The sequence below is a fragment of the Corvus moneduloides genome, chromosome 15 (assembly GCF_009650955.1).
Source record: "Corvus moneduloides isolate bCorMon1 chromosome 15, bCorMon1.pri, whole genome shotgun sequence".
In the NCBI taxonomy this organism is placed as follows: Eukaryota; Metazoa; Chordata; class Aves; order Passeriformes; family Corvidae; genus Corvus; species Corvus moneduloides.
In genome coordinates, this window is record NC_045490.1 from 9,361,145 (window position 1) to 9,383,614 (window position 22,470).

At 41.3% G+C, this 22,470-nt stretch overlaps 1 protein-coding gene across 11 annotated transcripts in view; it reads left to right on the forward strand.

Moving 5' to 3' along the window:
- The first annotated feature begins 5,016 nt into the window (after positions 1-5,016).
- The window catches only part of LOC116451330 (core histone macro-H2A.1), a 43,504-nt gene continuing 26,050 nt past the window's right edge, over positions 5,017-22,470 (forward strand). For 4 of the 11 annotated variants that reach the window (XR_004243176.1, XR_004243175.1, XR_004243173.1 and 1 more), the window contains exons 1-2: positions 5,018-5,150; positions 12,794-12,994. Coding sequence is in view for 5 of the 11 variants with exons in the window: in XM_032124626.1 (XP_031980517.1) it covers positions 12,823-12,994 (172 nt within the window). In the remaining 6 variants the exon portion in view is untranslated. Of the gene's footprint in view, positions 5,167-12,793; positions 12,995-22,470 lie in introns of all 11 variants that reach the window. The other 7 variants (XM_032124627.1, XM_032124629.1, XM_032124625.1 and 4 more) reach the window with 5 other exon arrangements.

Consider the following 22,470-nt stretch of genomic DNA (forward strand, 5'->3'; position numbering starts at 1 on the left):
GCTTTAAAAATAACCTCTTACATGAAATGATGCATCATAGCAATCCCATGCAGAACAGCAGCTAGGAAAGTATTCCATAGCAATGGCCACATCTTAATAGAAGATCATCTCCTGGACATCTCCCTCTGCATTTCTGCAATTATCAACTACGTCTCCTACCATGTGCAATTATATAAAACCCCTCTGGCAACTACAGCTATTGCTTACATGGAAAATTAATGTAGTGGAGCAATGGGACCTAATAACTAAATATAAGAAATGTGAGTTATTACTACATTACTATCTGCCAAGCTTTACACCAGCTACCAGGAACTATGATCATCATGTGAAGTAATTTTGAATTCTTTGACTTAATAATACAAATCATAGATCTCAGATTTAATATTTTCTTTGCACAATAATGCAGAACTTTCCCCTGCCACTTGACATTAAAAATGCAGCAATGCAAGGGCTGTTTTGAATACCAGAAAGGAATGAACTGATTCGCTTAAAAGACAACCAGAGTTATGTTAGGAGCAGCTGTGTGGGAGTCAGGTTATGTTGGGAGCAGCTGTGACCATAGGAGAGACAGACAAGTGTCCTTGTTTCCTGGGTGCTCCAGGGTGCATCAGGCTTGTTTGAAAGCACACTTCTTCCATATTGCTGGGAAAGAGGCATTCATGTTTCCTGATGCCACTGTGTCATACTGTGGTTGGGCTACTGGTTTTATAAATCAAAAAGCACTTAGATTCTATTAGAAGAAGCAGGTTTTGAAATGCATTATACTGCAGGTTAATATTAATCCTAATCTACAGATTAATAATGATCTTACAAACTTTGGCTTTTCCTTTTGTCCCAGCTTTAGTTAACTGTATGAATGACTTCACAACCTGGTTAAAAAAGGTGCAGTTATCATAGTGGCTCTCATTTTCCAGTTTAAAATTTTAAGAAGTTTGCCTTCTTTTTTTTAAAAAGTGACATTTTATTTAAAATATTTTCAAAGCAATTAAACATTGTCTGATGGGGGTATAAACATTGATAAAAAATTTCCATAATTGACATTTTTCTAGAAGAAAGCAATGGCAAATGGCATACATGTTTGAAAAAGTTGCACAAATATCATGTTGGGGAAAACAGTAAGAGGTGGCCTGCCTAGAAAGATTTGGAACAAAATAAATTATTGGTACTAACTTATCTCTGTCTGCTAGCCTGGGAAAGAAATCCCAGACATCCACTTTTTGTGCCCTGGAAGTATTAATCTCACCATAACATATCAGCGCACCAGTCAGCACTTCTGTTATGGAACAACACTCCTGGCAATTAATACAGAGTCACCAGTGCCTTGACGTTGTCAAGGCAGGAGAAAATGTTCTGAAGCGGGAGGATATCCCAGCTGTCATGACTTGGATGTCAAAGCAAAGACTGACTGAAAACGGAATTAATCCTGCTCACCTGTGGCAGATAAACAAAGGGTGAGTATAAAACAGCAGCTCAGTTCAACAGTCAGCTGTCAGGTTTTGAACTGTGCTGAAACTAAACTGCAATTCTCTGGTGGTCTAGATAATGGAGATAAAAAGGGATCATTAAGATCAATGGCTCTGACCCTGAACCAAACAGGTATCAAACACACCATGCTTCCGTAGCACCAGTCTGTGGACAATCTTAGTTGCAGAACTTACTGATCTTGATGGGCTAATTTTGAATAACCGGGAAGCTAAGTATCTTTAGAGTGGCTGGAAAACAGAGCGAAGTGAAAGCAAAGGCCTGGCCCACACACATTCAAGTCCTGTAGTACATCATTCCTCTGGATGGTAACGACACTGGTGGATTAAAGCAATCTGCTGCAAGGCCAGGGTCAGCCCTCTGGAAATCACAGCTAATACTCCCCTGGGACAGGCAGTAGGTCTGTGGGTTGCATTAGGAGCATGATAAGCACTGAGTGGATTTGGTACAAGGTCACTGTGCCCATCTGATGGTGAAGGCAAGAATATCACTAGCATGACACACAGTACAGGTATATTTATCTGTGTGATTGTAACCTGAAGTTAAGAAGCATGGATTAGTCATACAGTCCGCAAAGAGAGAGAAGGCTGAGCAGCTGAACGAGGTTCAGATAACCCCTTCAGAGAAGTAGGTCATGTCTGAGGAATCTGTACTTTTTTTTGACGATGGGAAGGTGAAAGGAGAACAGCAGGGATCTGCTGGCTAGGCACACAACATCCTGAAGGAATATTTCAGCAACCTCCAGTAACCTAGGACATGCATTCTCAGTAGCCAATAAACACACAACATCATCAAATACCAGTGACAAAAGAGGTGACGCATTTAGAATTAGGATAGCTATCCTAAAGTGAAAACACTCATCTAAATTTAAGAGGATTACCCCCAGCCACAGCCCTTCCCACACTGCTCTGTCCCCTCCCAGGTGATATTTCCTTCTCCACCACCTCTGCTGCATAAACAAGTTAAGGGTTTGTATTCTCAATCACTCAGAATTTCTTCTGCAAATAGTCCCTTGAGGTTGCTAGAATTGATTATAGAATCAGAGTGTCAAAATAAAGTAAGAGTAAAAAAATGTAAGAATATTAACTGTTTAGATTAGCAATAAAGACAGCGGAACTCTGGAAAGGTGTTTTTTCTCATTCTATATAAAAATAAATACACTACAACTGGCAAAGAAAACAAAACTTAAGCCAAGGTTTGTTTTAGTGAGGTTGTTCATGTAGTGTTTCACAGGCTTTTGTTGCAACTTCTAGACAGTCATGACACATTGTGTGCTTTCAAAATGGGCAATTTTTGTAGACCCAGCAGATGCTCAATATGATAAGTCTGTGTTTTGGTGGGAGGTGAGCCAGGCAATGCTAACATTACAAATTATCAACAGCAGTCTTCATGCTAGCATCCCATTTCATGGACAAATTGTTCAGGACCTCTGCAAACTCAGGTAGCTCCCACTCCAGAAATTCTCACCAATTCTGTTTTGAAGGCTTTCTTCAAAAGCACAAAATCCATAGACTCCCCTTCAAACCAGACAAAACGAACAATGATAGTAGAAGAGCATAGAAAGCAACCTTCGGGTTGTAAGGGACCTTAAAGGTCATCTAGTTACAACCCTTGCAGCCTTCCATCAATCCCATTACACAATGTCGTGGGTTCTTTAATTTCACATGGGCTTTTGCAGGTCATATCAACAAGATATTTGGCGGAGGGTTGGTTTTGTGATTTGGTTTTTGTTTTGTTGGGGTTTTTTTTATTTAAGTAAAACTTGTGTGGGTGACGGGAAAATAGAGTGTGAAGAGCCAAGCACCAGAGGACCAGTTCTGTTGGGTGCTCTGCACAGCATACAGAAAAGGTTACTGCGTGGGCAGCACAACCAGCAAAGAAAAAGGGAACGGGGCAACGTGGAGGAAGAAGAGGAGGAGGAGGGGAAGGAGGGAAGGAGATGATGTGTGTGGAGAGGAACACAGGGAAAGAGTTTGTCCTCAGCTGTGTAAGAAGAGCCATGGCAGATGGCCTAGTAAGGACTGTATCCATATCTTTGGGTTAAGGGCAATCAGGGACTATAAGGTACTTGCCCAGCAGGGAGCCTTTGTTAAGCAAAACTGCCCCGCTGCATGGCATGCAGGGTACAGTTAGCACTCACGGAGTGCAGTGAGGACTAGGTTGCATTGGACTGTGTGGTGCACTGAGACATAATGAGAGATGTCTCAGGAGACACTGAGTTTAGCTGTGTTAAAAACCAGACCAGGTCTGGCCATTTGGATGGATGAGAGCACCACAATTATAATGCCTGAAACACTCTTTGAAGGGATATTTCTCAGACCAGCCACACATTTTACATAGGCTGTCCACACTCCCCTGTTTTTTCTTTTTCTTTTAAACCCCCTTCTTCCTTCCCGCTTTCTATTTTGTATCACAAAGGCACTGTGATTGATATGCTGATAAGGAGAGCTGGAGCTCAGAGTGGTTGAAGAGAAAAGCAGGAAAAAAACTCCTTGCTATCCAGTAGTAATAGTATTATGCCACTTGTCACTTAGTACAGTTCTACCCATGAAAGAACAGCAAGGGACACTGGGGAAGAGGCTATGGGCTAGCATTCCGCTTTGGGTACTGAAGAAAGAAGATGCTCCATTCAAATGGCATTGGCACAAAAGTCTGGGAGCATTAACAAGGCAGGAATCTTCCAGGACACTCAAAACTCCAGCTGCTTCTAGTCCCACCATTGTAAACAGAGTGGCAGTCTGTTGTGACTTGTCTGTTGTGACTTGTCTGTCCTACAGCCAAGAACCGCTGTGGCAGCTCCTCTTTTCCACTGGCAGCCTGTGGGCGAGGCAACTGGAGGAGGCAGGAGAGGAGAGGTGGAAAAGGGACTGAACCCTCAGTCTGTCACAGGGCGTGTGGGCAGGGGGCAGCGGCGACCCAGGGCTCCCAAGTCGGCAAGGTGAGCTCAAGGACATCCGTGTGGCCCACGCACAAACGCGTCCAAACGCTCCATCTGGGGCCTTGGTAAAATGGCACTGAGCCATTTTTGTATAGCACGAGGAAGAAAGTGCGTGTGCCTCACGGAACAATCCAGCTGCTCATTCTCTTCCCTCCATGAACTTCATTCTTGTGAGGAATACAGCGCGAACCCCCCGGTCTGACTTCCCCGTCCTGAAAATTTGGGAGTGAACACATTTGTACACAATGGCTCGGTCGGGAGCAGCTGCGGAGGCCGCGGTGCCAAAGCCCAGCCCAACGCAAGGACAGGGCTTTTCAATAGCCCGGCCGGCCCAGCTGCCGCCTGGGGCCTGTGCGGGCGGGAGGAGAGGAAGGAGGGCCCCTGGGAACCTCCGTGATCGCGGCACCGGTGGCCCAGCCGAGAGGGATCGTGAGGGAATCCGTGAGTGGATCGTGGGGAGACCGCGAGGACAGCGTGCGGCACCATGACGGACCGTGCGGCACCGTGACGGACCGTGCGGCACCGTGACGGACCGTGCGGCACCGTGAGGCGGCCCCGCCGTGAGGGGCGGGCGGTGGATGTGACGCGCGGGCGCGCGGGGCATTGTGGGAGCTCCGCCAGCCCGTCCAGCCGATCCCGGTGGCCCCGCAGGCGGAGCGGAGCAGCGGGAGCGGGAGCAGGGACGGGAGCGGGGCCGCTGCCGGCCGACCGGAGACATCTTGCCCACGCCGTAAGTCACCGTCAAGGTCCGCCCGCTGTGCGGGAAGGAGGGGGTGCGGGGGGCTCTGTCGCGGCGCGGTGACACCCGGCGGCGATGGGGGGGGCCGAGCCGGCCAGGCGCGCCGTGGGAAGGAGGGGTGCCGGTCCCCTCCCCTGAGGGAAACCAGGGCTCAGTTCAGCTGCTGCTTGCTGTGCTTCGGGTGAAGCCGGGAGATCCACCCGCGCCCCGCGAAATGGTGGCAGCGGGGCTGTATTTCTATGGAATCCGCTACGGAATGACGGTGTGGGGCTGGAAGGAGCCCGGCGGGGGTGCAGGGGCGGCCGGGTGTGTGGAGCCGCGGTCCCCCACGTCCCTGTTGTTCCACGCACGGACGGGCTCCGTCCTCGTCGTTCCCACCGCGGGTCGCCAGGCAGGGGAGCATAACCGAGGGAGACTGCGAAAAGCACAAGGCAAAAAACAGCAGGACGTGCTTTGCGTGTGTTTCACTTCGGGATGAAGAACCCGTGGCATAAAAGTTACCTGCCTCGTGTGAATGACTTAATTCAAAAAAGCCAAATGACGTATTTTAAACCGTAAGCAAAGGTTTCCGAGAGTGGCAAAGATAAATGTTTGTCTGGAAACGGGGCTCCTTATTCTTTTAGGACTGTCACTTCTTGTAGAGGCTGCAATATGTCTGCCTGCAGGATTCGAGCAGCCCATACGGACTGTCTGGGTGTGGGTGTTCCTCCAAGGGGACTGCGAGTACTGCAGGGCGCAGGTGAATGCAGTTTCCTGAGGCTCCGCACCGGCTCCAGCACAGGAGCGCTGGGATTGAGACTCGAGGCTGACGTGTTTGTGTGTGTAAGAGACAGTGAGGGCAACAGACTATTTCTGTGACTTGCATCTCCCTGTAATCCTTTTGTTTCTTCTGTAATCTTTAAAAGTAAGTTGTAGAAGGCCCATGATATTGTGTCTGAAGCCAGCAGTTGGAACTAGCTCCTATGCAAGCAGGGTGGTGTAAAGCTGAGGTTGCTTCATTTGTAGAGATGGAAGGAGATTTGTTGAAATATACTTGGATGAGACTTGTTATTTATCTCTTGACCATGCAAGTGAACAACCATTTTTTCCCCAGGAGTGTGTGTGGCTGTCACTTAGCAACAGGTCTGTAGGGAACTTTGCAGATCCACTGCCTCCCCTATTCTAAAGAGTAGAAGAAATAAATGAGCGAAGGAGCAAGAGTGCAATTAATGAAAACAGTACCTGGGTTCTTAGGGACAGCCCAGAGTTGAAAGACTTACGTGGGAACAAGACAATTACAGTTGCATTGAAAATTATGTTTTAATGCAGTTGGGTATGAAAGATTTTGTATCATGTAGTCCCTAGAAAACTACCCAGTGTGTTTGGGGGTTTGGGGCGCTTTTTTTTAAGTGTTGTGAAATAAAGGAATTACATTGTTTACTTAGTAATGGTTGCAGGTTATTTTGCATCATCATGTTTCGTAACCTTTCACACTGAAATCTAGGCCTTCTGGGTTTCTGAAGAGTAACTGTGCTTTGCTGTGTGTACTGTGTGTGTATCCTTCTGATTGCCAGTAAAGCCAAATGTTGACAATGTAGATTAAGCCATAACTGATCTAAAAACTAGTGGCAAGACTAGTATTTGGCTTAATGACAGTAATGTCGGTAAAGTGCTGAAGCACTGCTTATTTTGTAGATCAGCATGAGCCGTAAGAGAAGTCCACCACTGCAAGTTTAATCTTAAAAGAAACTGCTCTGTTTAAATTTGTTCTTAGGAGTTACCTGGTTCTGCCAATACATAGCAATGAGCTTTGATAAAAGATATTCTCTTGATAAGATAGGTGATACAATCACACTCCGGAAGAATAGTCATGAACCTTTGCTCTCAGAGGAATGCAGAAATATTTTTGTGCAACTCTGTCAACTAGGATCAAGGCCTGCTGTCAGTTCCACAGAAAAGGTAGTCCTACCCCAGCAAGGTTATAAAGAAGGGATAAAGGAGCGGGGATCTGGAACTGTTGCTACAAGAGGAGAACAGAGTCTCCAGACAGATCCTCCATTGGGAGAGGAGATGTTGGCCCTGTGGGCAGTGCTGTGAGCATTAGGTTTTGTCATCTCGAGGTAAAATTGGGAAAGAAAAATGCAGTGCTTGTGGAAAGACTGCAGGGCTGGCTAGCTTGCTCAGTAGGAAAAGATGCTATGAACACATAAAGAAGCTGTAGTTCCTTACCCAGACCCATTCTAAAGACAGGATAGGCAGGATTCAGCTCATGGTCCTTGTTCCAGGAGTGATGTAAGAATCACACCATTCATTACCTCCTTGATGGGTCAAGTTCTTGCAATCCCTTCCCTCAGCAGCATAATGTCTATTTTAAATTTTGTTCTGCATTTGGATTTTGCCTTGGAAGCATCCATGTGAATTCTTTATTATCTTTTCATTTTCTTACAAATATGTCAAGGGACAAAGTTGTTTTCAACATTTTATTTAAAACAGTTTTTCTGAACATTAAATTCACAAATGGTCCAGTGACTTAAAGCCCTGTATAAATTTTTATGCTTTCTATCTAGAATGCAAAACCCCATAATATGTAAATGGTTATTTCAGGCCAGTTCTGCCAGCAGTGGTCAGTGAAGACAATTGTATTTACGTTTTCCTGACTATTGGTGGCAGGATGCCCAGCAGAAACTCTTGTCACACTCCCAGCACTGTTCTTAGTGGAGGTTTGCACATTAAGGGGCATTTGTTTTGGTGTTTCAGACCCACTGTGGGAGGGAAGGACTTCTGCCAGTTGAATACCATTGTGCAACAGTATTTTGTTTAGCACACAGATTTTGTGAAAACGTTATTCCTCTTTTTCCCATCCTTTATGTAGGAATTGTAATTGTCTTAATCTTCAACAGAAAGTACACCTACTGTGCATTCCTAGATGAGGAGTGTTCTCTTGGTTTTCCAAATGAAAATAAATGTATGGTGCTACCTTTTCAGATGAGAAGTTAATGGAGTTTTGGAACAGCTGTTTTACAACTAGTTTTACTCCTCTGTCTGTTTCAAAGAGTTACTGCTTTGATAAAGAATTTGAGCTAAAGTTTGAAATCACATCAGATCAAATGATAACTGAGTGATTAGCTCTTTTTAGTACCGTTGTACCTAGAAACCACAGTCCTAGGCAGAGACACTGTTGTGCCAGGCAGGTATTATTAGAGACCATTCTATACCATTTTATAAATATGCCAGCTTCTGATTAGCTAAGAAAAGAGCAAGTTCATTGTCACAGCAAGTTCAAATGCACCTTTTCAGCAAGAGTTCAGCGAGTGGCTATTATTGTAGGACATAAATAGATTTAAGAGAGAATGGCAGCACTTACATTGTTAATCTTTTGAAACAATGGGAAGAAAATAGCATTGCAGTTAATCTCTTGTGATACAAAAATGAACTTTCCAGCTTAGTCTTTGTATTGAAAGAAAAGAAAAATAATTACTACATCTTTGTATTTTTCCTATTGTAGTAATGGTATCCTGAATTCCACTACACTTACTGATATGATGATGTAGATCTAAATTGAATCATTTCTTTGAGTGCAGTTAATACACCAGTGTAAGCCCACGATCAGAACAGTCTCTGTCTGACAGCAGTAACATTCATAGTAATTTGTTTAGTCATTAAGAACCAGTACCTGAAAACTATTAATAACAGACTGGGTTTATTACTGCTGTTTGATCAAATCGACTGAACTAATGAAGTACTGGTATTTGGGTATCGCTTTACCAGGATGTTCAGGCTGTACTTTAAGAATTATGTGATGTTAAACCTTTCATTTCACAGATGCCTATGTGCATTTGAGGAAGATGGTATTTGAAAGTGTGGTTTAGCAGAATATCTGTCTTCACATAGAAAAATATGGCCAACCAGAATTACTCCAGCCAATTTCAAAGAGAGAAATCTTAATTACGCTGATTTCATCACTACACCTTAAGGTCGTTTCTTAGGAAATGTGTTTCTGGCTTGTAAAGACGTGACAGCAGAGGAGCCTTGTAGCTTGAATCTTTGCTGTGACAATTAATACACCATCAAATCTTGTTTATGCATTTGGAGATCTTAGAAGGCAGTGTGAATCTTGCCACAGTCTTTAAGGGGTTTCAAAAGGCTGTGAATCAAGTGATAAATTCTGTATCTAGGGCAATCTGTGTCCAAGCACAACAGAGCCACTGAAGAACATAGTGTTAAATTTCATTTGAAGTCAAAGGTGAACTTAGATATTTGACTCCTCAGTGATATCCCCTGATTATTACAGTGATAATTTTGTGAACTCTCACACTGAAACAAAATCATTTTATTGTCAAATCTGTGGAGACTTCGCAATGTATTTGGTAAAGTTCTCAATAATTCCATTGCAAGTACAGGAAAAAAGAAAGAAAGGAAAAGTACCGGTCCACTGACTGTCATTTACTGTGATTTACTTAAAAATATATTTACTTACTTTTATTATACTGCTCAAATCTTGTCTGAACTATGGTGCATGTGATAAGGTTCCCTTTGGTTGCTTCTCTGATCTGTGGGCTCCCAGTGACTCAGCAAACAGCTCTGGTTCATTAGTGTTGGCAGCATTCCAGAGTTTCTGGTGTTACAAAGATAAACCATTTTGGAATATGTAAGGCACACGGCTTTCTTTGGTTTTTGATCTGCTGCCATGCACTTTACATTTCACCTCAGTACATTTTCTTGTGGCTTTTGCAAGTGAAATCTCTTTCCCTTCTCTTTTTTGGTGGAGAACTAGAAGTAGGGAAGAGACATTTGAGAGTTGGTTCGGCCATGCTGCAGCTCAAAGGCAGGACAAACAGGTTCCGGAATACACAGTTAAGCTCTGAAAAAGGTTTTCATGCCGGGCTCTCACCTTCACCTTCCAAATTACATGGTTGGTAACAGTAAAAGTGGTACTTGAAACCTAATTGAAGTTTTCCTCCCTCCACCCCCAACATCTAAACAATCTGAACATCCAGTGATTCACTACATGTAGGAATGGGATCCTTGAGATGGGAAGGTTGGAAACTAATCTGTATCACATTTCATCTTTAATACTAAGAGTTTCAGAAGTTCTTGATTTTTTCATGATGCAGCCCTGCTCACCAGCACCTTTCAGATTCTGGCAAAGTTTCTCCTCACAAATAAACTCACAGCTAGAAAGGTCTTTAATGTTAATATAAGGGGATCAGGTTAATTGTCAAGATAGATCCAGGGTATCCTAAATATTATTGTGAGTTGTATGACCAAGTGCATAAAATAAAGAGAGAAATTACCTGTAGAATTCGCAGAGGTGATAAACTAAGCTTATGTAAGAAAAAAAATACTCCATTTTATATATGGGTTGGTGTTATTCTCTATTACTACCTACTTTACTAATGCTTTGATGCAAATGTTACAGTAGCTGATAGCTAAGATGACACTCGGCCAAAGGAAAAAAAACATTAGGAAGTAAGGATTTCCATATTCTCTTCCAGCTATTCTGACTATCCCATAAACTCACTAAATGATTAATAGAAGTTTACTGCTTAAGGCTTGCAGGCTTTCTCTGGAAAAATTATGGTTTTCGTCATTGACCTCTCAGTTACAAACCAAACATATTGCAGAGCAGCACAGGTACTTCTTATGCCCCTTTCTGTGGTGTTTGATTCAATGAACTTCTTAACATTGGAGATTAAATGTCCCTAGTACTGTTGATGAAAATGGATTATGAAACATGAAAATAATTTCTGGCAGAAGGTCTATAGCCAAGTCAAAGCCCCACCCAGCCTTCCTGCTAACAAAGACAGAGCTAACTAGATGAGAAAATGCAATTAAATGGATGTTTTTAAATTCATTTGTGAGCTGCAGTTAGGCCATTTCTCAAGGCAAGAAAATTGGCTTTTGTCCTCTTCTTCACAGAAGAATGGTTGTTACAGAGCCGAGTCCACAGCGGATGAAAGGAGAAGGAGCCCTTTTGATGGCTTCCCCCTCCCAAAGATTCCTATCTGGTTTTGGACACGAGTTTCCTAAATGTAGTGTGACTTTCATCTGAGCTACAAAGATGGGATTATTTTGTTTTGCTTTAACAAACAGTAAACCCATAGCATTTAATTTACCTAATGTGTTGTGCAGGTGTAGAGAAATTCTGATGAATGGAATGTGGAAGTGGAAAGGAAAAGAAACCTTTGATACTCGTGTTTCTTTCCTGACTTTGTTTGGCAGTTATGTAGCCTGAGTCTTAGTGACTCACTGAGGTTTGAAGGACTGTAAGGATGTGTCAGCACAGAACAGAAATTGCAAAACCTAAAAGTGGGGTTGATTAACCTGTTTTGACTAACTCTGAGCTCACTCCATTGTGTGATTCAGGCATGTGGGAAATACAGTTAGGTTCGTAAGGGCAAGGAGAGAATTCAGAATAAACAAGCAAAAAATAGAGGAAGCAGCAGAATGGTGTCTTGGGAAAGCAGGCTTAAAGGGGGTTTCATAGTGGAGTGTATAAACACATCAGTGAATTTGCATGTGTATTAGGTAGGACTTGTGCAGCAAGGGAAGAAGTGGGATGCACAGAGGTGTGTGTGTGTATATCACTGATGCATTCTGCTGGTTTCCGTGGAGTTCAGATGTGAGGGAGGGGAGAGATGGGGAGATGGGCACTGTCTCCTTTCCTCTGAGGTAATTTCAAAACCCAGTGAGTTGCCTAAACCTTTGAAGACACCTTGAGAGCCTGTGAACCCTCCACCCCTTTGGATTTACCAGCTTCTACTTACAGCCTGAGCAGAAATCAAAGAGACAACAGAGTATGTTTGACAGCTGTATCAGCAGTAGTTTCCCTCAGCAAGATAAACTGAGATACAGTTGTCACGTACATGCTGGGTGTTCAGATCACTGTGCTGTTAGGGAAAGGTGGCAGATAGAAGATCGTCAGATTCCTGGAGGGAATGTTGAAGCAATATGGTCTTCCATGTGGAGGTGGCTGAGTTTTGCTAGGTTCAAATCTCAAGGGGGTAATTTCAGATCTTTCTAAAAATAGAACTTTTACTGTACAGGAGATGTGTTTTGCCATCCATAGGCCTTTGTTCTGTCAATTCTCACACATCTTGAAAATGGAGTTTTTTAAAGAAGTACACTTTGAAAGCTTTAGTGGATACAGTTTCTCCTGGTTCAGAATGTAATTATTCATGAACATAACTGCCCTACCACAGCTGTTCAAATGCCCTATCAAAAGGTTTTCATGGCGATCAGGAGGTTGTGTCAGTCTCCTCGCAGAAAGCATCCTCTGCTTCAATGCAGAAGTTTTATTTAAATCCGGTAGTTATCACTCTGCTCCATTAGTGGTATTGGAGTTAATCTGTTAGGAATTTCAGAAAAGTAGATTTATAGGAAATAACTTGTCTTATATATTTTCTGTATAAAATTATGCCAAGTTACAATGGGAAGTAAACATTCTGTGGAAAATTATTTTAGGTTCTTGTTGTGTATACTCTAAAAAGGCAACTTGTCTGGATGTTTTAGATACTCTAATGCATTGCCTACTCCAAAATTCTGATTTGCCTTGGAATTCAGTGTGTGGTCTTAGAGCATCAGTCCTTATTAATAACCTTTTATCTTTTTATCTTTTTTTTTTTATCTTTTGTTCCTTTTCTTTTTCTTCATAGAGTGCTGTTTCAGACCTGATACAGACAAGATGTCCAGCAGGGGTGGAAAGAAGAAGTCAACTAAGACTTCCCGCTCCGCGAAGGCTGGGGTCATATTCCCTGTCGGAAGAATGCTCCGGTACATTAAGAAAGGCCACCCCAAGTACAGAATTGGTGTTGGTGCTCCTGTGTACATGGCTGCTGTACTGGAATATCTAACTGGTAGGTTTTGCTGAATTATGTGACATAGTAGCAGTAAAAGTTAAACACAAACTGAATTTGCACAGAAAAAAACCCAAACAAACGAAAAAGATCATCTGATTTATAAATGACTGAAAAAGTTACAGCTTAAGTGCATGTTATGCTGAGCACACTTCTAAGCCAAAATAAAGGTACCCTCACTCCTGCCTCACAGCCCTGATGGCTTTTGTTCATTCCAGTATTGGATTTACCTTCACCAGTTGTAAACACACTGCTTCCACATAGGCAGTCAGGGTTCCTACTGCAATCTGTGTGTGTGGACTACATTGTTGCAGTCCTCCTTGCTTTGATTTTGTACCTGATGACTTTGTTGGGGTTATAATTGTCTGTTAAGCATATACATTAATTTTAAATAGAGAAAGCTTCTCAGTGTTTACATGGGGCTGAGATTGCTTACAGCCTTGTTTAAACAGTTTTGTTCAATTTACAGATTTCTTTTCAGACTACACATGCTGTTTGCAATTTGTTTGACTGTCTATGTCCACATGCACACTGTTCATCTTCCCTGGATCTCTGTATCTTATTTGCTTACATTTGTAGTTCTTGCTCTGTTCCTCTCATCACATCAGAATGAGAATACCTTAAATAATTATCTCATTCTCACAGTACCTTCTCGGAGGACAAAAGTATTATTTTTCCTCCATTTAGAAAGAAGCTTCAAAGGAAGATAATGCTTTGCCCAGTGACATAAACAACCAGACATGCAAGTAAAGATCTTTACACACCTGTTTTGTTCTCAAACAAGACTTAAGACATTGCAAGTTTACCCCCCAAACAATATTACAAAAGCAGTCTTTTGACAGAAAACCCCGACTGTAATACCATCAACATATGGGCTTTTTGCAATAATGGTTTACTTAAAATAAAAAAAAAATAGAGAGGGGTTCAGTCACCTTCATGTGGCCAGGTTGACTTCTAAGTATATACTTGTGGTGTAGAGATCTAGAAAAAACCACAAGTGCCACATGGAAGAGTGTTTGGAGCCAGATTCTATTAGCATGACTAAGGAAAAGCTTGAATTAGATCTTATTTCTCAAAGCAGTGTTTCTTTTTCCAGTGCATTTGTTTGTGTCAGTGTTCTTCTTGCTGCAGGTTCAAGTGTTGCAAGGGACAGGAGACTTTAAGCTGTATTGGTGTGCTGAGCCTCTGAAAGATACAGGTTTTTCTTTGACTCAAGCACAGAGTTGTAAAGCATTGACTTTTCTGGGAGTATTTAAAATTGAAGCAACCTGACCTTACCACAGTTTTAGATACATTTTATAATGGCTATTGACATGAAGAACAGAAGATTTCTTCCTACAGTTTCTTCTCCTGTAAAGATGAAGATTGATAATACTACCGAATAATTAATAGAGTGCTTGTTTTCTGTAGGATATTCATACCATCAAATATATTTTTCCCTTTCACTTGTTGACATTCAGTTTTCTTTACTTGGGCTTTTTCTTTGAAAGAATGCTTTTAAACTTCATAGATGGCCTTAAAAAAATAACATTTCCTTTAGCTAGGTTCCTGCTTACAGCAATAACAACTCAAATAAAAGGCTTCTTAGGGTGAAGGGTGCTTTGAATGCTGCCCTTTTAAAGAAACAGAGCAATGCAGGTGATCTTAAGGCTCTGCTAATGAGCAGCACATGTTACTGGTTAACTGTTTGGTTTAAAGTGTTGGCTGCGGCAGTGATAGTTTAGGCAGTTAAGAACAGGCTGGGGAAATAAAGGTGTTTCTTTAACTGCTGTGCATCTTGGGAACCTGTCTGAGGACATTACCAACAACAAGAAAAAACCAAGCAAAAGTAGCATAAATCACTTCAGGAAAAATAGAAGAGGCAGGAGGAAAGGATAGCTAAAGGAAGAAGTACTTTACCTCTTTATCCCTTTAACTATTTTTAAGCAGTTTTGTTGTGGTTTTTCTGTTTCCTCTGAAGGCTAGGTAAATAATCTTAGTAACCTGTATCTCAGGGTTTTCTTTCATTCCTGTACGTAGATGCATCTCAAAAGCACAGATACTACTTTTTTTTCCGGAGTTAGTACTAGTTTTATCATAGAATGGTTTGTGTTGGAAGGGACCTTGAAGTTCATTTTATTCCAACCCCCCTTCCATGGACAGGGACACCTCCCACTAGAGGAGGTTGCTCCAAACCACATCCAATCTGGTGGCCTTCAACACTTCCAGAGATGGGGCAGCCACAGCTTCTCTGGGCAACTGTGCCAGTGCTGCAGCACACTCACAGGGAAGAATTTCTTCCTAATATCTAATCTAAATCTATCCTGTTTCAGTTTGAAGTGCTTCCCCCTTGTAGTCCCATCACTTTAAGTCCTTCCCTCTCCAGCTTTCTTGTAGGCCCCTTCCTGTTTCAATCTGGTGGGGTTTTTTTTCCTTTCTCTAAGTTTTTCACACTCTGTATAGTACAATTTTTTAGCTTTTAGTGCTCAGTATGTTTTCTGAACTTGAGGTCATTCGTCTTTTTCAGTGTAATTCAGAAACAGCCCCTTGAAGTGGAATGCTTGGAGATTTTTGGTTTGTGTTCTTTTTACCTCTTGGCAGTTATTACTTCACAAAACCGGAGAAATCCTGACTTCTCTCCAGGAGAATTTTTAAAGATCCTCATGTTAGCACATGGTCTGAGACCAAATCAAAGCATTTCAACCATTTCAAAGTAAAAGCAGGAACGTGACATAATAGGAAGGAGACCATGTGAACTGGCATGCTAATAAATTGGCTAAATCAAAAAAGCAATCCTTTGCATCCAGGAAGGAGAAGTAAAAAATATCAAAAGCAGTCGTAGGAAAGAGAAACTTCAGAAACAAAAATGGGAGGGGAAATGACAGAGACATGACCTAATAGAAAGGAACCTACCAAGGTTTAAAAACTGGTGCATCAGTGTGCAGAATATGGAACCAACTTTAATCCTTTAGAAGGTGAGGTGCTAAATTTTGCTGGCCTTTGCTGAGGTTTAACTTTGAAGTAAATCTGAAATTAGCCCATAATGTGCTGAGATCTGGGGGTTTTTTGTTCAATTTGAGATTCGAACTTCTGAAATGCTTCCAGCTGTTCAGACTTGGAGTTCTGTTCTGGATTCGTCTGGAGTTACGACTTTGTCCACTTTGTACTTGAAAGTACCTTATTTTTATCATGTGTGTACAACTACTCATCAGAAAGTGAGAGTGCACATTGTATGATTTCTCATGTCATTAGATTTCAATATGCTTCACATAGAAACAAGTTGTACAGTGGGTATCCTCCTTTTATTACTTATTCACTAAAGGTTCTTGTTACCTAGAAGTAACATTAGAAAATAATTCTCTCATGAGCACAGTCAGTGTATCCAGTTTGGTTTCTTAAGCCAAGCTGATTATTGTTTCCTGGTTTTTATCTAAGGAAATAATGTGTTATGTCCACTGTAAATAGGATGCAAGTATCTTTTTTGAGTAAATGTGCAGAAAGTACCTTTGAGTGTTACTAGTATTGAAGCAGGTGGATATACTTCCTTTCTTTACTCTGGAGGAATAGTGTGGATGCCAAAGAACTATAAATGTGCAGTTCTTGTTTCTTTTCTTTCTTTGCAGCAGCAGTTCATGCAGTGCTTCCTGTCTTGCAGGGAATAGTCAGAGTAGTGCATCAGTTCTGCAGCATAAGCAGAAATTAATTTTAAGCTAGTCTCTGTTTCTAGGAGGCCTCTTAAGGCATCATTATCAACAGTTTTCAGTTGGCATGTGCAGTGTTGATAATTCCTTTTGTCTTCTTTCCTTATTGCACTTATTTTCCAATGGTTCCTTGCCTATTTATCTTCCCTAACATAGACTTCAGAAAACTGCAATCCCCTCCTTAATTTCTCTGCAAAATAGTGCATCAGTATCAGTTTATGTCAAAAAAGAACAGTAGGTCAGTCAAGAGAATGGCCACAGACTTCATCTGGGGCATTGCAGCCATTCACGTGAATTTCAGTGGTTTGTGTTTGTCAGAACTGCTCCTGCCATACAGGTATGGTCTTTTCAGATGTAGAGCTTGCACATGTTACAATATATAGTCCAACCTTTCTTGCTAACTGAAAAAGATACTCCTTTGCCCTTGAAAAACAGAAATCTCTTGAGCATAAAGGCAGCAAGAGCCAGGCCTGCAAGTGATTTCTGCTCTCCCCTCCCCCATCATCTGTTCTACACTGTAAATAATTTTCAATTGCCAAAATGTCATAGCAAATGAGGAGAAGGAGAAGTTTATTAAACAGCAGGAGCACAGGAATACAGAAGAAATGAGGCTTTGATTTATATTTGTTACGTACATATGAAGATAGGAGAAAATGTTAAATACCTGTTTTCTCCATTAAATCGTTTTCTCAGCTGGGTTTTTGAGTTTTTTTGCACAGGGGTACTGTTGATCATATATTTTGTTGAAATGTAAAATAAGCACTTCTTGAACCCCAAAGTTAGAATTGCATCTGAGGCATTCCTGTGTTTACCTGAGTTTTTGTTTTCAGGCTTTCTAATGTCAGCAGAATCAAATAATGGGGGTTTATGTGCTGGAGCTCAGTTCATTGCCTTTTCATCTTGACTAATTTTCAATGTGGGAAATGCTCTTGGTCCAGAGGCTGATTCACTGCAAAAGGAGAGTCCTTCCTGTGAGCATTAGGTTTAAGTGCTCACTTTGCAATGTGCAAGCTGAGCAACTTGAACTGCTATTCTCCTCTTGTGTTCTGCTCACTGCCCAAAATCTTCACAGGCTCACTGAGGAAAACAATGATTTGCGCTCTCTGTCAAAGCAGATGTTCTGCTGAACTTCTTCTTGGAAGCAGAGGGGAGCTCAGGGTTCCACAGTAAAAAAGCATTAGGTTAAAAGCAGATTCAAGTTCCAGGCATTCTGAGACTCCCAGAAATAACCCAGTGTCCTTGGAGTGTAATGAAATTTAAGAAGATAATTAATTGACAATATCTTTTTTGATACTGCTTAAATGTGCATTCACTACCAAGATACGTTTCTTCTATTTAAAGAGGCAGCTTTAGAAACACTACTTCCTTTTGTGGTGGTGTACCACAAACTCTGTCCCAAAGATGCTTGAAGTAAATGAGGGGCTTGTAGGATGTGTGCCTTCCCTGAGCAAGCATGAAACTACGTCTTCGTATGTAGTGTGCATTTAATACGGATTAATACTGGACCTAAAATACAGCAGGGTTGTTTATGGCAATAACATCACAACCTTTTGACTATATCGGCGTAGGAAAGCTCCTTTGTAACATTCCTTTTACATAAGACTTGTGTCGTGCTCTCAAGTGAAGTGTCATTATCACAATTTAAAATTGCTCCACTTGTAAGAAGTGCCTCTTTAGATACAAAACTTTGCACTGTTACCAACTGAATGACAAACTTTCTGAATTACAAATGCATGAATCAGTGTATGTCAAACGTATATAAATAAAGAGTTTTCTTTCACTGATAAGCTCTTCCTTGGCTCTAGCCCTGTAATCACTTACATACGTGTCTGTCATATTGTGTAGTCCCATAAACTTCTGTGGATCTTCGAGTTACAAAAGCTCACTCAGTACAAAATTACTGACCTGATTACAGTCCTAATGTATTCTCCAAGCTGCACAGGTCAGGTTTGATGAAAAACTGTAAGGGCCAACAAGAGTGTTTTCTTGTAATAAAAGCTCTAACAGTGCATCTTGCTATGTCAGCACAGTTCAGAGAGGTAAATATGCAACATTGTGACGTGTCGGATTGCAATAATGTACAAAACGCTGGATGGGGCTGGTTTAGTTTTTATGTCATGATCAGTGAATATTTCTCCCTTGAAAATGTTAATTTTTTTGCTATATTTCAGTTACATTTTAATATCCTTAGATCTAGCATGAAGTACTTTTTATTCTAGTAAGTAATTTCATCTGTTTATTTGGCTAAGTTGCAACAGAGTAATGACTTCTTCTGTATATTGCTGCTCAATTTAATACTGCTTTCAGCCTTTGTTTGGAAGAATGGAGTGTAAGAGAAGTGTAAAACAAAAATGTGGCTCATTTCACTACACAGTTTTTTCCTACCCATACCTTTATCTTAACACAAATTCCTTCTTGAGAAGGAGAAAAGAATCTATAAAGCTTAAGTCTTTTCTTCTTCAGCCCTTTATTCTTGGAATGACAGTTGTAGCACAACTGGCTAGAAAGCAGGAAGACATCCTGACTCCACAGTGTATTTATCAAGCAGTTTCTTTCTTCAGATATTCACAAATTTTAGAAGTTCTTCCATCAAGTATTGTAAGCATGATTTTTTTCCTCCCTTTTTTCCATGAGGATTATTTAGAATGCCTGAGTTCAGATAATGTTCTTTGGTCTTCAGTATTTTTCCAAAGTATATTTTTCCCTGAATTACCTTTAGAAATGAAATTCCATTTGGATTATTCAGTGCTGTCAGACAAAGTGCTCCATTCTCAATTTTAACTTCACTGGGGGAAAATAAATTTAGGGGATTGTACTAGTTTGAAAACAAACCAGTGGGAGGCACCAAGTCAGAATAACAATTTAATGGAAGTTAAAGAAAAGGAAAAAAAAGTAAAAGAAAACACTGGTTCAAACTGACAGAGTCAAGGTACAACCTGACACCCTGTTAGGCAGGGTGGTGGTAGCAGTCTGGTAGAATGGTGGCTGCAGTCCTCTGAAGCAGTGATCCTGTAGTAAAAGAGTCTGCTCTTCCTCAGAAAGTCCAATGGTGGCTGTGTAGCTCCTGTCCTCTGGAAATCCAGTGGGAAAGGTTGTCTCTGGTGGTCAGAGTCCCAGCTTATATCCACGATGGGATGCTTGGTTCCTCCCTCTGGGTGGAGCATCTCACAATGGGGTAATGAGTCATGAGGCCAAGTGTTGATTAGGCTCATTAACAGAAGATAGTCCGGAGGGAGTTATCTCTGAGTCAGGCGGCAGGACAGTGATGGGCAATTAACAGAAAGATAGTCTGGGAGGAGGAGGCAAGGAAACACTGCCCCACCTGGTTTCAACGGCTCATGAGGATGGTAATAGAACACACTGCAACCCAGGACAGGGATATATAGTGAAATACAATATTTCTAAACCAAACAGGAGGTACTTTTCTCCCAACTTGCAAAAATGTCTGTGGTGTAGCAAGCCTTGTTAGTGAAAGATGTTATGGATACTAAAAAAGGTGCTGAACCTTTCTGAATGGATTCAGAAAACAATTAGACACATCCATAGAAATAAAATCCATTGGGGAACTAAACAAAAAGACAGCATTTCTAACTTGGGGAACCACTCAGCTGCACATGGCTGAAATCAGAGGGAATGTTCTGGAAAAATAGCATTTTAAGTTTGCCTGTTCCTTTAATGCTCCAGCCCACCTGCCCTTGGGCACTGGCTGAGGACAGGAGGTCAGGCTGGATATGGGCTTTACTCCAATGAAGTTAACAGAGAGTCCTCTTGATTTCTGTAATGTTTGGGAATGCAGTGTTAAAGACTAAACTAGGACCAAGTCTCAGGATGTGAGTAGTCTCCTGTATTATTTAACAGCCAGACCAAAGCGTACATGGAATCATTTAGGTTGGAAAAGCCCTCCAAGATCATCAAGTGCAACTGTTAACCTGGCGCTGCCAAGTCCACCACTAAACCCTGTCCCCAAGTGCCACATGCTGCACTTGATCAAGTAACGTCTGGCAGCAGTTCCATTAATCCATTTCTAAAACATATGTAAGCTGTTATGAGGAACAGCAAAGTGTACTGCCAGGTAGAGGAAGCTCCACTGAAAAAGAGTAAAAGCTGATTTGAGTTAGATCAGGATTCTTGTAGAGAAGAGCTAGGCTAGCTCTTTAAATTAGTACTCAGGGTGTGGCTGGTGTAATAAATAACGTCTGAGTTGAAATTCAGGTTTCCCTGAAAATTGAACTGTCGTATCTTTTACAGATCAATGGTAAACAAGAAATTAAAATTAAAAAAATAAAAAGGGAAGGAAGTTAAATAACCCTGGATCTCTTACAAAAAAAAATAATGGATGGTATTAAACTCTAGAAAAAAGATGAAAAGACGTGTAAGTCAGATCAGAAGGCTCGAAGTGGAAGTGGCTTTTGTGGCCTGAATTTGTGTTTTATGTAAACAGCAATCTGTCATCTGCTTCACAGAAATGCAAAACTTACAATAACTTGGCAAAGTTAACAGTTTTTCCTTTAAGGGGCCTAGTTTTGATACAGCTCAGATTCTCAAGGTTTGGGGTTTTTATCACATCCTAAGAGAACAATTGCCCTGCTGAGAGTTAAGGTTTCATCAAGGCTTGTTCAAAGCAGTAAAGTTTCTTGAACTGATTTTCACTGCATCAGATTTCCATGACTTTGAACCAAGGCTGAGAACTGTTTTATTGGAATGCATAAGAGGGAAAGTGTTGTTAAATGATTTTACCTTCACTCTTGCAACTGCAGATTTCAGGGGGATTTGGTGGAATACATGGAGAGTAGAATGCAGGAAACTTTTAACAGTCTTGGTTGATCGGGGTTGATTGGGTTAAAACCTTCCGGAATCATGTAAAATGAATCTCAAGTCAATAAAATGCTGATGAGAAAGATGATTAATTTAAAGTACAATAAGCAGACTCCTTGTCACATAGTTGGCTTTGTAGCAAATACATATTTTTCTCAGTGGAATTGTATCAACATTCATTTTTCTTTGATTTCTGGATATTGTTTTCAATTTTCTTTTGAGGAGTGGCTTCACAATTTTTTAGAAACCCCTGACTTGTTCCTGTTGGAATTTGTGTGTTCAGAAATTGGCCTTGTGTCAACACATCACCTGTTAGTTGTTAAGAGTTTAATTTTCAAACATATTATTTCATCTCCCTGAAGACAGGGGGGACAAAGAGATTTGATGCAACAGCCATGATTTAGCTTGAGATGTAAACCAAAAAAAAAAAAAAAAGAGGGAAAAAAAAACATTTTGGGGATGAAATCAGACCAATTGAATTGACTATTTACATTGATAAAGTATTACAGCCTGGAATCCATGATAAGCTACAGTCTTTGTCATTTAGTCTTGAGAGGAGTTTTAGTCAGTAATGACCAGTAATATGTTGTTTGAAAATTAGGATAAGTGAACTAGAGCACTCTCCAGGAGGGGGAGGAGAATGCATTTGCTTTTGTAGCACCCAGGTTTGCAGTTCCTACTGTGCCTGCTTTGTTCTGGCCTAATAGTAATTAGTTTCATTTTAACCACGTGTTGTGCTCTGGTTCCAGAATTTGCAAGTGTTGTGAAATACCAGTGTAAGAGTACTCGGGCCAAGCAGACCCCCATGAAAGGGAAACGCAGGTAGTGAAATTGGGAACTTAGTAGGATGTCTAAGAGATGACCTGAGTCTGAAAGTAAAGAATGAGGAACTCACCCTGAAAACTTGACTCAGGATGAGGTTTCTGTGGAGACTTCTGACACTTTTTGGTTGTGTTTAAGTAGGAAATGTCTTGAGAACAG